Source organism: Pagrus major, chromosome 21 (genome assembly GCF_040436345.1).
Source record: "Pagrus major chromosome 21, Pma_NU_1.0".
Lineage (NCBI taxonomy): Eukaryota > Metazoa > Chordata > Actinopteri > Spariformes > Sparidae > Pagrus > Pagrus major.
The window spans coordinates 13,251,493-13,263,494 of NC_133235.1; the positions used below are offsets into that span (position 1 = coordinate 13,251,493).

A 12,002-nucleotide genomic window follows, 5' to 3' on the forward strand; every position below is an offset into this window, starting at 1 on the left:
CTGAGAGAAAACCAGCCTTTCTCTGACCGTGGCCATTTTCTTGAATCATAATTTGATTTGTGGACTCTGTAGCCCGAGAGAGAAGGAGGGGGGAAGAGGAGTACCCGTCCCCCTTTCCACCCCCCACCTCCTGTTTGCATGAGCCATAGGGGAAGGCTTTACACACACACAAACACACACACACCGACGAGCACACAGGGCTAGGCCGCAAGTCATTAGTTCTTGGTGGGCAAGCACTGACAAAAGGCTGGAGGGAGAAGACCGCATGAGTGCCTGGAGAGCAACCGCAGGAACTATGGAGGGCTGAGCAGACGGACACTTTCCTGCTTTTCTTCACTGTTTGGCTTTTTTTTTTTTCTAGGAAGGAAGCAGCACAGAGGATATCGTCACACTCGTGCTACAACAAGCAGGGAAGAGAGCTCACTTCCTTGTGTTGGGGATCTACTTGTGTATTTTGGTGGCTAGCGCAGGGGAGTCCACGTCGCCTCATCTGCTGCCGCCACACCGCCGCTGCTGCAGCTGGCGGTGCCTTGAAGAAGAAGCCCACGACCACATGAAAATGGTGTTGTTGTTGTGCGGACATCGGCTTGTTTTGCTTGATGTGGAATGTCTCCATTGTTGGTCACAATGCTGCCACTGAGAGGATTACAGCAGAATAGGGGAGACGTGTCTGCAGCCTCGCTGGATGGAAGGAAGATCTAGAGCGAGAAAGGGATTTATTTGCCAGTGAGGGAAGCCGGAGACATTAACATTCACTCTGAGGTAAGCTTGACATAATTTCTATAAGGGTTTAGAGGTGAATGTTTAGTTAGACAGCGACCTTGTATGAGGACGAGTCGGTGCTAGAAGAGACAAATTCATGTAAGGGGTACTTTAAGAGGGGTGGTCAGAGCCTCTCCAGGCATGTGCTAAGGCGAGCTACACTGAGGTCCTTTTTCAGCCATTACTGTTGCTACAGAGACAGAGCTGGGAGTGTATGTGTGAGGAAGAGATGAACAACAGTATGTAGAGCTGAAGCTAGAAGGAGATTTTCACATCTTGTGTCATTTGCTCACAAATCGTTCGCTCTCTTTCAAAAGAAATGTAATGTTTGACTCATTGTTTCCTGTGAAAGGTTCCAAGGCTGACGCGTGACACCATTAGACTGGGCAGCGTTCGAGCTGGCTTCTCTTTCACCATCTCAGGTACTGGTCTGAAGACAAGGACCCAAACAAGACACAGCAGCTACGCGGTGGACGAGAGAAGAAGAAAAGAAAAGAAGAAAAAGAAATCTACAGGCATGCAAAACTAAAAGTTGCCACACATGCGACTGTTTCCAGGTCATAGTGGAGTGGGAGGAGACAGAGCTGCTCTTGTTTTTTCTGCCAAACACCCTCCTCCTCAATGCTATAGCCTCTTTTTTTCCACATTGACATCTGCTTGTTTAGCCTGAGGACTGTTTTTGTTCCCCCTTCCCATTTCTGCTTTGTATGCTCAAAAACAATCAAGAGACGTAATTAACAAATGAGAGCACAAGCAAGCGGAAAAGACTGATTCGCTCCAGGTGAGGGGGAAACACACAATCTAGACTTTTGATGTTCATGTTACCTTGACAGAAACCAGAAATCTTGGCTGTCTGTCACATTTCCTTTGCGCTGGTTCGGTAACCAAGCGATGGCCATGGTGAGCGGGGGCTGGGGAGATCCCAACGGGGGCACAAACGGGCTAGGGGACAAGAGCTACCTGAGGGGGGACGAAGAGGAAGGCTCTCCCCAGGCGGGGGGCAGCGACATGGAAGCCGGAGATGATGACAAGGCCTGCGTGGTGGACTGTGTGGTGTGCGGGGACAAGTCCAGCGGGAAACACTATGGGGTCTTCACGTGCGAGGGCTGCAAGAGCTTCTTCAAGAGGAGCGTCAGACGGAACCTCAGCTACACATGCAGGTGAGAGGGGCTTAGTATTTAGATTAGTATTTCATTCAAGTGCGTGTTATGGTCAGCTCACATTGGGACGATCCAACACTTTTAAGTTAAGCTAGCAAAACCGTAACCTAGGAGGTTAGGAAGTAACCTAATCTTTGCCTTAACCCCAAGATAAAACCTACCAGAGACCTCACGCGTAATTGTAACTTCAAACAGAGACTAATACACTTAGAAATGTGTTCTTTGTACTGTACTGGCCTGGCCTGCAACCACGACTAGTCTTCCCTGCAGGTTTTCAAATGACTTATACAACTGTTAATAAATTCTCAAGCTTAACATAATGATGTTTTACAGGAATGTATGTACAACTAAACAGCGCTTAAATATATTGAGATTTTGATGTGCTAAATTACACTACTCGAAATTAGCTAGGGATATTGGGATATGGATAGGCCTGTCACGATAATCAATAAATCAATTAATCATACGATAAATTAAAATGAGCTCGATAATTTTGCCGGCCTCGATAATTTCCATTTGCATGCTTGTTTGTTTTCCTCGTGTCTCTCACTAGAACCCTCTTGTCAGTCACTAGCCCCATTCACGCAGCCGTTTGCATGCGGGGATACTGCGCCAATTCTCCGCATCCGCCTTTGTGTGAACGTTTCAGATGCGGTGAGGGGTGAAATTTCGCTGCGCCTCCGGAGGTAGTATCAGAGGCGAACCGAGCCGGCGGCGCGGAGCGAGGGCGTGTCGATCTGATGGTGTTGGTGTCTGATAACTGTACAGATGCTTCACTCAACAAAATAAAAATAAATGTCCCACAAAGCAACGTTACAGGACCAAACAACAGGAACGTAGTAACTGGTCGTGTCTTTCGCAACTTATGTGAGGAAAAAAATACCGCAGTTATTCGTGAAGAAGTGTCTGTCATCCTGTCGGTCTGACCGACTCTTCGTCACATTTCTGCCCGAAAAACAGCGTCTGTCCCCGGCAAAAAACTTTAACTCACCAAGTGTTTGTCGCGCGACGGTCAGTTACTGTTGTCATGGTGACGGTCAGCCCTCCCGACCAAGACTTAGTGAACTTAGTGAACCCCGCGAGTGAAATAGTCAGACAGCATCCAGTTTACTGATGGCGATTATGTAATTATGTAAATTATAGAAAAACGTAACTTTGTCACTTTCCAGGATGTTTGGTGTGTCAGGATCTCAATTACAACACATTATAACAGCATCCATATGATTATAAACAGACAGCTGGTACAGGTTTAGATTAACAGGGGGACACCGGGGAAACACCTTGAAAAAAAACACATACGTCATCATCATCACGTGTACCGTCACGCCTCCGCATCACTACAGACAATGGTGCCAACATTGTTGCTGCAGTAAGGAACCGTGGCTGGCCATGGCTCAATTGCTTTGGCCACAGCCTCCATCTTTATTTATTTTGGATATTTAAAATGTCTTTTTCACATTGCAATGTTAAATATTCTTTAGAAATAAAGGTTTATTGATCTTTGAAAGGGTGTACTTGCATTATTATGCCATTATCATTATATTAGTTGAAAAATGGTCTCAAAGCGACAATATTATCGTTTATCGCAATAATTTCTAGGACAATTTATCGTCCAGCAAAATTTGTTATCGTGACAGGCCTAGATATGGATGCATATATGCATGTGCATGGATATGCAACAAAAGTTATATTAAATGTGTCGCATTATTATTGGGGACCAAAACTATTCACAAAACAAAAATTAAAGCGAAACACTAAATATATCCCTAACTCATTTTGAGTAGTCTGTCCATCAACAGAAATCCACTGATAAGAAGGGCCTATTTTCATCAGTATGGCCTGATATTTGACATTAGGGGGTAAACAGACATAACCCCACTTCAGTTTACCCACTTTTTTCAAATGAAACAGGGTTTAATCACCCTGTTGAGTTTAACATTACTTAACATTGGACAGTATAACAAGTACACACTTGTAGTTTATACACACACTCGTATTGAATGTGTGTATTATTTCTTGTGAGATAAAGCTAGCCTCAGCCACTCCGCCCAACTTCTCATTTTCATCAAACCATGCTAACATACAAAGCTAACGTCAGCTAGCTTGCCAGTGAATTTAATCTAGTGTTCTCATGGCGCATGATGTCGGGCACATGTTAGGACATTCTAACATTAGCATGACTGGATAGTGCAAATTAAAAGTCGTGGTTAAGCAAATTTTTGTTCGTACAAAACTATTTTAACTCACCCTCCATCTGGAAACTCAGTACAGAGCTGCGACGGTTACTGAGCTCGCGCGACTGCCTCGTGCTGCAAAACTACGCACATCCGGGTGAGACCCGGGTGAAGGTGTGACAGTTTTCCTCCATGGCGGACCCGACAAACCCGCGGAGAGCCGAAAACGTACAAGACTGCGTTTTGTAAGTTACGGCGACATATGGTTGCGTGTAGGCCAGTGATGATTATATAGCCCACAGGCATGACAGCTAACATGTCGTTGGGTCTCCCGTAAATGTAACTCTACATGATGTAGCCTGTTGTTGACATTGTTTCTTCACTTCCTGGAGGCTTTTTTTGTTTGTTTTATTTCATGAAAATGATTTTTCAAGTAAAATGGCGATACATTACTGAATGAATCAAACATTAAGATGACTGAACTGTAACAGCTGCACAAAACAGTGTGACTTTGCTTGAGGTGTGTGGAAAGTATACACAGACCCACAAAACACATAATGTTTACAGTATGCAGTAGCTGAAACAAAAATCAGTTATCACCAATTGGTAAAGTAACTTCTCAAGCTAAAGTTACATGCGTTGTCTGGTTCAGCTTCTCAAATGTGAGATTTATTTACTCATTTATTTATTGTCTTGTATGATAGAGGACTGAATATCTTTGTGTTTTGGACTACCTTCACTATCCTCCTTTTCATTTTACTGATGAATCGAGAAAAAGTGTCAGATTAATCTAAACTGACAGTTGCCACTCCACATTTCTATGATGCTTGTGAAGCCTGTCATGCACAGAAGCACAGATAAAGGTGTCTATAATGCAAAACAAAATTCACATCCTAATTTTTAAATCCAAACAAAGGGATCTGTCAACAATTATAGACAAATAATGTAGTATCTAATTTTGTACCTATGTATTTACTGTAAATAAATCACCACATTTGAGCTCCATAAATATTATACTAAATCTAAACATATTCTACTTACCATTATGACAAAGAAAATTATTATCAGAAAAGTTGCAGTCATTTATTCTATTGAACAGTGTTTCTGCTCAACTTGAGTTGAAGCACATATTGTAGAGTAAACATAAGAACAGCTGGGATATGTGAGTGAAAGCACACTGAATGATACAACCTCCTTCTGCTTTATAGGCATGATGATGTTTCCTGTAACCTAATGGAAAATCTAGTTTCATGATGTAATATTAATGTTCAGATGCACTGTAAAAAGTGTTGCTATTATACTGCTTAATACTTTGTACGTTATATACATCAAATCATTTTTAATAGAAGATGATGACTTTGCATAACTGCTCAGCCTTCGTCTTTCACATTTTCATTTTTCTGCAAAGTAGAATTGGTTACACATTTGTAACTTGGATGTTTTTGATAAATCTGCATGAAAATCTGATTGAAATCAGATAACAACTTGTAGAGGTGACAGCAGATCACACAGTCTGACGCCTGCAGGAAAGCATCAGTCTCGTAATCATTTGTTTACGTTCTCAGGTCTAACAGAGAGTGTCAGATTGACCAGCACCACAGGAACCAGTGCCAGTACTGTCGACTGAAGAAATGCTTCCGCGTTGGCATGCGCAAAGAAGGTATCTATCCTAATCCATAAATCCACCATCCATTTTAATCCCCTCTAAAGGATGTGCCTCACTGTGGGACACACTGATTGTACATGTGCAACATTTCATACACTGCAATTGAATGGATATAGAAAATGCAAATAATTGATATTTCTTTCAGTGAAAAGCCTTTTCATTACTTCATTCAGTGGCTCTTAGAATAGAAGAAAATCAATCATAGTCAAATTTGCCTCTGCCATTATCTTCGCCCCTTCTGCTCCATGAGCTCCATAGTGCCGAGAAAATGCCACACATGGCTGTCGAGGACCTATCATGGCTAAGCTAGCCATGCGTGTCAGCTCAATGCCACGTACTAAGTGGCTTAATCTAGTGCCTGTGTAAGAGTGACTGAGAGGGATACAGTGCTAAGACACCTGCGTCCTGGAGCCTTAAGCCCCTGGTTGATGCCACAGAAACCCCTCTGCCTTGTTGACTCGATCAGGCAGAATTCAATATGGGGATTTCACCTTAAGTGGTGGAGCCCAAGTGAGGCATTATTCAATGTAATGCCAATAGACACACAGAGACAAATAATAAATAAGTACAGCACATACAACTGAATTTGTAAGGCTTTTCAAGGATGCAACCATACAAAATACATTTAACCTGTAATGTTTGAAGGCCTGTGATTTTAAAAACAACCTGATGTGTCTCTGAGTTGTCCCCCCCATACTCACAAATCATAAAGCATGTTAATGAGACAAATTACGGCTCCCTGAAGGGAAATTCCCTCGACATGACAACCTCCACAAAGAGGTCAGAGGTCAGACTCAGCTGAAGAGCAGCATTCCTCGGGTTGGAGTGGATTCACTGTCTTGCTCAAGGACACTCGAACAGGACAGATTGTGACCACATGAATCCATGTCCCCAAATGACTGTGTTTCTATTCAGTAGTTTTTGTTTTGGATGATGAAAGATGTACTATGTAGTTCTGGGAAAGACATTTTAATCAGAAGAGAAATGCCTAAACAAACTAAATAATTAAACTCTCTTTGTTTTCATGATCAAATAATATAATATAATAATATATAATAATATAATATATATATATATATATAATAATAATCTTCTCTGTGTGTGTAAAATCTGGGATATTCTTAAATTGCTGCAATAGCATGTGGTAATTCTCCTCCACAATTAATATTGCAGAATGTTAAAATTTTAATGGAGAGTAAATTCTCCTCTCAGTCGTTTTTTTATTTCCATAGATAACCTTCATCTCACCCGACGAGCACAAGAATTTTTCTCCTCCCTTTCACGCTCTTTTGAGTCAGTCTGGGCTCGATTATGCCTCCTTTAATCTTGAAGAATAGCTTCCTAATCGGGTCAAGCCGGTCTGCTGATAATCTGACATACACTGCTGGCTGAACTCAGTTTTAACTTTTCTTCCTCTTCGTTTTCTTCTCCAAATCCCCTCCTTCACCTCCCCTTGCCTTTGGCTATTATCTCCTCTCTTTATCTATTCCTCTCCATTCCCCTTTGCTCTCATCTCCCCTCTGTCTCCCTCATCTCCCCCCTCCCCTTTGTCCCCCAACCAAACTACAGCAGTTCAACGCGGTCGCATCCCACCTCAGCCGAGCCTCAGCCCCTCCATCACGCCCATAGGTGGCGCCAGCGGCCTTGGAGGCGAGTTCTACAACAACAACAACAACGGAGGAAGCGGTGGAGGTCAGCCAGTGTCAGAGCTAATTTCCCAGCTGCTGAGAGCTGAACCGTACCCCAGCAGTCGCTTTGGACACCAGTACAACCAACAGGCCGGTCCGGATAATGCCATGGGGATCGATAATATCTGCGAACTGGCTGCCAGGCTACTCTTCAGCACCGTGGAGTGGGCCAGAAGCATCCCTTATTTCCCTGAGCTGCCTGTGTCAGACCAGGTCAGATTGAATTAAAAAAATAAAGTTTGATGTGTTTGAGAGAGAAATATACAAAACAGGTTGAAGCAAAGTGTCTCCATCCAAACATAAATACACAATGAATGCAGTGAACATTAAAAATGAATGATAACAGTGTGGGGCAACCTGATTAACACACAAACAAATCCACAGGTGGCCCTGCTGAGGCTGAGCTGGAGCGAGCTGTTCATCCTCAACGCGGCCCAGTCGGCCCTGCCCCTCCACATGGCCCCCCTGTTGGCCGCAGCCGGCTTCCACTCCTCGCCCATGTCCGCCGAGCGTGTGGTGTCCTTCATGGACCAGGTGAGGGTGTTCCAGGACCAGGTCGACAAGCTGACGAGGCTGCAGGTGGACTCAGCGGAGTACAGCTGTCTGAAGGCCATCGCACTCTTCTCACCAGGTGATTGTTGCTTTATTTGCTGTTATTGTGACACAGTGTACTGCAGTGCAGAAACACCGCAGGCAGCCACTTTTAAAGGTCTATTGTTCAGTGATACAAGTGCTGGATGTGTGAGAGACAGATTAAAAAGGAATGATCAAACTGAGTACAGCAGTGGCTTAGGTTTTCTGTCTTTTATGCTGCGTTCCAGTCAGTGCTGGAGGTTGGAATTTCTAACATTCCCAACCTCCACAAATGACGTCTGTTTGGCGAGTGTAGACACAATTGCACACTCAGCAGTGCAGCCTCGTTGCATTGTAACAGAAATAGAAGATGGAAAACTAACACAAGGTGACAGACGCCATCGTACATTTTATTTTACTCCACTTTTCTACTTCGAAACGTGTCTAAATATTCCATTCACTCGCCTAATAGAAATACTGTCTTCTACAAATACATCCTACCCCCTCCCATGGGTGCTACTATTGTTGTGTGACGTCTGATAACTGCTCCCTCATGAAGTCGAGGTAGATGGATTTGCCCTGAGTTCACAAGTGTGAATTAAGTGGTGTTCCACTGACTTTTTGTAGTAGGAGGTCGGAAATGTTCGAGTTACGAGTTGTCTTGAACACGGCATTAGTCTGTATTGGGTCAATCTCCAGAAACCCTTGATCCTACATTCCCCATAAAGCATCTCAACCCTACCAAGGAAACACACAAATCTTTCTCCACACCTTTATTTTTTAAGGCAAGCTTACTGTTAAATAATATATTGCGGTCTCAGAGCCTAAAACAAGATAATCCTTATGACATCAACATGACATGGTCAGGGTTATTCTTTTAGACTTGACAAAGCTCCTACAGTAGGACTTAACTGATCTTCACGTGCAAAATTGTTGGGGTTCACTCTAATAGATAGCCATGGGTTGAAACAATAATTAAGAGTCTAAAAGCTTATGACAGGCCCACATAAGTGTGACCGTTGAAAATACTGACATTCTTGTAAACTTCATATTTAAGCTGGACATTTTCAGCTTAGAGAGAAGAAGAGAACTGCAGATAAGTTGCCACCTTCATCTGTGAATTTACCTACTATGGCACCATCTCCTGGCTTATTAATGAAAATGCATTAATGCACTTCATGATGCATAATTCAGTGCTGTCACTGATCATTATGCAGCACTGTGCAGTTTAAGACTTGTAAGACTTTTTAAGTGGCTTCCTTATACAAATTGCTGAGTGGGAATGCCTCTTCCAAAAGCATCCAAATGAAACTTCAAGTAAAAGACCGTATTCTGCTGTTTTTTTAAAGCTGAGTTCAGGGTTTTCAGGTTTTAAAAGATACATATTTTCTTAAAGTGCAGACATGATGAGGCACTATATTTGTATGTGTTCCCCTCAGGGGCATTTTATCACATTATCTGCTGGGATTTCAACCTTCCACTCAGTTCATCACGACTCTTTATGTAACCTGCCCACACTATTAAGTAACTACCTCCTCCTCCCTCCCTCTCAGACGCCTGTGGTCTAACAGACCCAGTCCACGTGGAGTCTCTGCAGGAGAAGGCTCAGGTGGCCCTGACGGAGTACGAGAGGATGCAGTACCCAAGTCAGCCTCAGCGCTTTGGACGCCTGCTTCTGCGCCTGCCCGCCCTGCGCGCTGTTCCCGCCAACCTCATCTCGCAGCTCTTCTTCATGCGCCTTGTAGGAAAGACACCCATCGAGACGCTGATCCGTGACATGCAGCTCTCCGGAAGCTCAATCAGCTGGCCGTATGTCCCAGGACAGTAGCCCCCTGACGGACGAGGTCTCCGTCTGGTATTAGTGACGACAAGGACCCACAGGAAACCTCTTGACTCATCACTTTCCATCTGTGTGGTTATGAAACTGCAGTGCCAGCTGGCCGTCATATGTACTGTACTGTAACCGCTCTATTCCCCCTCATGAAATGAGCCCTCTGTCTCCATGCGGGCCAACAGAGAAGAGAGGAGCCGGTGCCAGGATGGATCTGTCTTGTTGCCAGCCCACTCGGTTCTGGTGCCAGGTCTCAGGCCAGAGACCAGCTCCTCATGCTGGGCTCCGATATGGCCACCACAGCCAGTCATGTCACCACCCACATGCCATAGTGGCTAAAGACGCCACAGTTTCATGTAGAGGGCAGCAGCACCCTGCTACAAATACATCTAGAGGACAAAACTGTCCCGCCAATGAAAGTCAGCAGAGCAGTTTTTCCCACACTGGGCTCATTTTTCATGGCTCACCATTTGTGATACAGTGACCTTTATATCCACACAAGTGATGACATTATAAAAGAGTATCATGATGATAATAAACAATCTGAAGCATGAGGAAGCTGTGGAAGTACGGTGGACTGAATATAAGACACGGTACAGGCCTCGCTGTTGAAGATAAAATTCTGAATTCACCGCTTTGAACTTCGCTCGACACTGAGCAAGAAGCAAAGAAACTGATCAAATGGAACAGAAAGCAAAATAAAACCAAGGAAAAATCACCAAAGTCTATCATATCATCCTTTAGAGATGGTTTTTAAAAAGAATAATTAATACACGAAGCAGAGAGAAAGAGATGAACAGACTCTTGTGGCCATCAGGTGAACAATGCATTTACATTCATCCACAGGGCTCACTGTTGCTGTAGTTGAAGAAGAAAAAGAAGAGAACGGACTAATACCTCACTAGACATCAGAATGCTTTAGTCTGATATTTCCTAAACACAAACCTCTGTAAATGTTGTTCACCAGAAACCGCCTTCTTTTTGACAACTGCCTTGTTATTCAATATGAATTTGGGACAGCGACATGAAATATGAAATGAGTCTTCTGAGCATTGCAAACATTCGTCTTGTATCTTTTTAAGAACAGATCCTCCCAAAGTGATTTTGTTCACTTGTGTTTTTCAGTATGAGTTTTGACTGACTGAATATGGTGAATTCAGCTACTAGGCATTTCAAACGTTGTTTGGATTGAGCTTTTTTTTATTGTTGAGGAACGGCTGGCTGACGTCAACTCTGGTTCTAGCAAAACAAGCAATCCACGACGATAAGAATTATCTCACTAAATATAGTCGGTGATGAGAGTTTAAAACCAATACCGCCAGTTACATACCAGTTTACGTCGATCAGTGCTGTTTTCTGGGAGTGATGATCCCTTGATGTATTGAGTTGTGTATATATATTGAGGCCAATTTTGTCTTTTTGCATGTTCAAATGTTGTTTTGGATCTCTGCTAAGTTTCATTCTTTTACATTATGTAATTCAAGGTTCATTTAAACATTGAAGTATTGCTTTCACTGTTAGCTCCTAAATGTTTTTTTTCTATATGTATTTACATGAAAATACCTCTTTCATCTGTTCAGATGTCAAAAAAGAAAGCTTACCTTCATGCCATTGCAGCTGATATGACACAGATGCTCGTGCTCTCATCTCTAAGAGTGTGAGATGATACTGTAATGGGTGAAAATCTGGTGGAAAAACTGCACTTGGAGGATATTCAATGCCAAAACACACAATATCTTTGACAAGTTTAAAGAAGATGGGCCCTGATTGTTGGTCCACCAGGATTTACCTCACAAGTGTATTTCAAGATGCGAGTTTACAAAAATCAAAAAGAAATGATGCAACATATTTCAGCATTTAATCATGAAAACAAGGTGTAACTCTGCTTCTTGATCTACCACTGGGCCGTCTAAAAGTTGTTCGGATACTTTTCTCTTAGGCAACAACTCACACGATCATGTCATCGATGGAAAAAAAAGATAAATATACTATTAATGTTTTCTTATCTTTGTGTTACTGAGTTTTTAAAATTTCATGTGTATGGCAACGTTATTAAAAGAATCAAAAGATGACGATGTGTCTTTTGTTATGTTTTTGTTTTTTCAAACTACTTGAACAAAGTGTTGTAATTACATCTGTATGAAGAAT

The 12,002-nt window shown here is 42.8% G+C and overlaps 1 protein-coding gene across 3 annotated transcripts; it reads left to right on the forward strand.

Annotated features, from left to right (window-relative positions):
- nr2f6a (nuclear receptor subfamily 2, group F, member 6a) lies at positions 1–11,926 on the forward strand. 3 transcript variants are annotated; one of them, XM_073490615.1, is made up of 6 exons: positions 1–762; positions 1,115–1,922; positions 5,662–5,756; positions 7,332–7,663; positions 7,835–8,081; positions 9,577–11,926. In XM_073490615.1, the coding sequence occupies exons 2-6, from the start codon at positions 1,654–1,656 to the stop codon at positions 9,849–9,851; spliced, it is 1,218 nt and encodes a 405-aa protein (XP_073346716.1). In that variant the 5' UTR covers positions 1–762; positions 1,115–1,653; the 3' UTR covers positions 9,852–11,926. The 3 variants fall into 3 exon arrangements, with proteins under 3 accessions (XP_073346716.1, XP_073346717.1, XP_073346718.1); XM_073490616.1 differs by having other exon boundaries at positions 7,335–7,663; XM_073490617.1 differs by lacking the exons at positions 1–762; positions 1,115–1,922 and adding an exon at positions 4,285–4,341.
- Positions 11,927–12,002: the final 76 nt, after the last annotated feature.